The 3284-nt window shown below is 39.0% G+C and overlaps 1 protein-coding gene across 1 annotated transcript; it reads left to right on the top strand.

Annotated features, from left to right (window-relative positions):
- The first annotated feature begins 200 nt into the window (after positions 1–200).
- On the top strand, positions 201–557 carry LOC148300257 (uncharacterized). Its single transcript, XM_088275046.1, has one exon. The coding sequence runs from the start codon at positions 201–203 to the stop codon at positions 555–557; it is 357 nt and encodes a 118-aa protein (XP_088131172.1).
- The last annotated feature ends 2727 nt before the right edge of the window (positions 558–3284 follow it).

Here is a 3284-nt window from a genome sequence, read left to right as displayed (position 1 = left end):
TCCCAACCCCAACCCCAACCCCAACCCCAACCCCAACCCCAACCCCAACCCCAACCCCAACCCCAACCCCAACCCCAACGCCCATTGAACATCCGACCACCTTAATATATATTCAAAATGATGTGCAATCTTATATATCCAATATGATGTTAATTTGATTGGTTAATGGGTATCTAATATTGTTTAGATTCGTGATTTCAATGGCCCTCAAAGTAGAAGCACTCTTCGATAAGCTCCCTGCCCTCCTTGAATCCCAAGGAGAAGAAATCTGCAAGAAAGTTGGTTATGTTTACCATTTCGAAATTTCTCCGGCCAAGGGGAAACCTGCCACCACTTGGACTATCGATCTTAAAAACGGGAAAGGATCAGTCAAAAAAGGAAAGGAAGGAAAGCCAGATGCCACATTCTCCATGATTGACGATGATGCTTATAATATTATGGTCGCTCGAACTTTGAACCCACAGACCGCTTTCATGCAGGGCAAAATGAAAATCAAAGGAAACATGGGAGCCGCACAAAAGTTCACCCCTGACACTTTCGCAGGCGCCAAACTCTGATAAAGCTATCAGTAAAATCATTCAATTTTAAAACTAGATAAAAGCATAAGCTATCATAGTCCTTGCTGTATGGATTGTTTTTGAAAAATACAGAAAATTCGCAGAGCCCCTCACATTTTATTTGGGCATAGTAAGCTAGCTTTAAGATATAAGCCGCATAGATTACCATCGAAAAAAGATTGGATGAAGTTTATATAAAATCATTCGCATTCAGGTTCTGGTGGTATTCGGATTTGGGCTCTTGCGTATGTGAACTTAGCTGATTTAGTATCATAAGTTTATCAGCTCCTGTTGGCAGTTGTTATAATATATTTTTTTATTTGTAGCGCAGCATGAATTAAAGGCAGGAAGAGTCGAGCATCGAAATTATTCTCTAGGTACCATCTTTTCAGACCCAGATGCTTCAAACTCCCATGATAAACTTCCAATTTTAATTTGAGGGAGGGTCATTCGCGATGTCTAGAATAAACAATGATTTCTTCCTCCGATTTTCAAATGTATAAGACTTGCTAAGGGAGTCGTAGGTTCTGCTAGATTCTTAGGCCCTAAAAGTATTATTCATGTTAATACTAGATCAAGTCATCGAAAGTTATTCAGGAACTGAAATACCGAAGATGCTCCCAACCTGTATAGTGCTCGATTTGCTACGAGAACATCAGAACAAGTAAAACCAGACGAATATAGACTCACAAATACCCAGCCTCAAATGCTCGCACGTCTTCCATAAAAAATGTCTGGTGAAATGGATAAAACTAAAGAGTAATTGCCCCCTCTGTAGAAAATAAATTGAATGATTACTAATTCAAAGGATAACAGGATTCTTAGGACACTATATTATTTATCGCAACTTCATCAGCAACTATTGGTGTCAAGCCATTTCTATATTTTCGGTATTTGCTTGTATCATAAATTAATAAATTCATCTGATAAATATCTCAAAGCAATTTGTTCAGACCTGCAAAAGTATGTTTGAAAGGATCAGTTTGTGAAATATTGATTGAAAGTATAAATAAATGATTATTAAAAGATCAATCAAGGGATAAATAAATAAGAGTCAGTATGCTCAAGCAAGAGTTTAATCGATCTTCGTAGCTCGATGATATATGCATTATGATTTTATTCAATTCGAAGTGTCAGTGGAGTATGAGGAGTACAAGCAAAAATATGGGATTAATCAGATATGATAGTACATATAATTTGATAGAGACTTGATATTTGTAATGCGATAAAATTTTAAGTATTAACATTATATTCACATACTCAATCATAGTATAATATATTTCAGATCCGTCGGAATGTTGACGCTCAAGATCAAATATAAATCAGACTCCCTGGAAATCAAAATAAGCCCTTCGCAAAAGATACTCGACTTGAAAAACTAAATACAAAGGCTAAGTAACTCATTGAATAATCTCAGCCAGAATCCCCCCAGTTCAGCAAGAACTATCTGTGCTTACGGCCGGCATTAAGTCTGTGTTCACCGACGACAACATGCCTTTAAATCTTGCGAAAATTGCGTAGACTTCCGAACTGGCTGTCAAAAATCTCGGGAAACAAATTAAGTGGAATTATGTCTTTTATGTCGAATATGGCGGCCCTCTCATTATATTCCCATTACTCTATTTGTTAGGCAACAAAGAGCATTACAATGAAGTCCAGTATGTGACTTTAATTCTGACTCTCCTTCACTATGCGAAAAGGTAGTATGAAACAGGCTTCGTGCATGTGTTCAGCCGATATTCGATGCCTTTCAAAAGAATCTTCATCAATTCTATTCACTACTGGGTATTCTTTGCCCTGCTTAATGGAATTTAAATATACCTGTTCCCGAATGAGCATACATATAACCCGATACTTTTGGGGGCCCTCATTGGTGTATGGGCTGTCGCAGAGTTCTGTAACTTCCAATGCCATACGATCCTGTCCAGTTTCAGGAAGAGCAAATCAAAATCAGAGGGGGAGTATGTGAACCCGAACAAGCAGAGAGGAATCCCATATGGATGGGGATTCAACCAGATAAGTTGTGCTAATTACTTCTGGGAAGTGCTGGGATGGCTAATCTTCGCGATAATTTCCCGGGCTTATTCCTCGTGGTTCTTCTTGGGGTTGTCCTTTTACCAGATGCTGGAGTGGGCGATAAAGAAGCACAAGAACTACAAGAAATAGTTCGGAGACAAGTACCCCAAAGGAAGAAAAGCCATGATTCCATTTATAATTTGATCGAATTATAAAACTCAGCCGGTCAATATAAATCAAGGCGCATCCTTCAGGATCAATCTATTTTACCAGTCCGATAGAACTTCTTATTCTTGGCGGCCTTGAACAAGTTGGTCGAATACTGCAGGTAGTTGCCCTTATTCAGCCCGGGCTCAAACAAGTTGAAGTTGTATTTCTCGAGTTACTTTAAGTACAGCTCAACTTCCACTCCTTTCAAGAATGCCCGAAACGCCTCTGGGTGTATCTTGTTCGATGACACCAATTCCTCATAAATCACAACTGCCTCTTCGAACTACTTCTTCGCGTATGCTGCAATTTATAAAACTGCGTCGAAAAATCTATTTGCAATTGAAGCATATGTACTATTCTGATGGCTTGCCATAAACACGGTCCCAGATCTTCATCGGCTCGACATTGTACTTGCTCAAGATGTCCATAGGCACCAAGAAACGATAATTCCTCATGCCGTAAGGTACACGCTTCAAATAAGAGCATACTCCGATCTATACT

The sequence above is a fragment of the Brachycentrus maculatus genome, unplaced genomic scaffold (assembly GCF_059751285.1).
Source record: "Brachycentrus maculatus isolate JH-2025_06_01 unplaced genomic scaffold, ASM5975128v1 h1tg000764l, whole genome shotgun sequence".
Classification (NCBI taxonomy): domain Eukaryota; kingdom Metazoa; phylum Arthropoda; class Insecta; order Trichoptera; family Brachycentridae; genus Brachycentrus; species Brachycentrus maculatus.
This window is presented reverse-complemented; position numbering and strand designations above follow the sequence as displayed.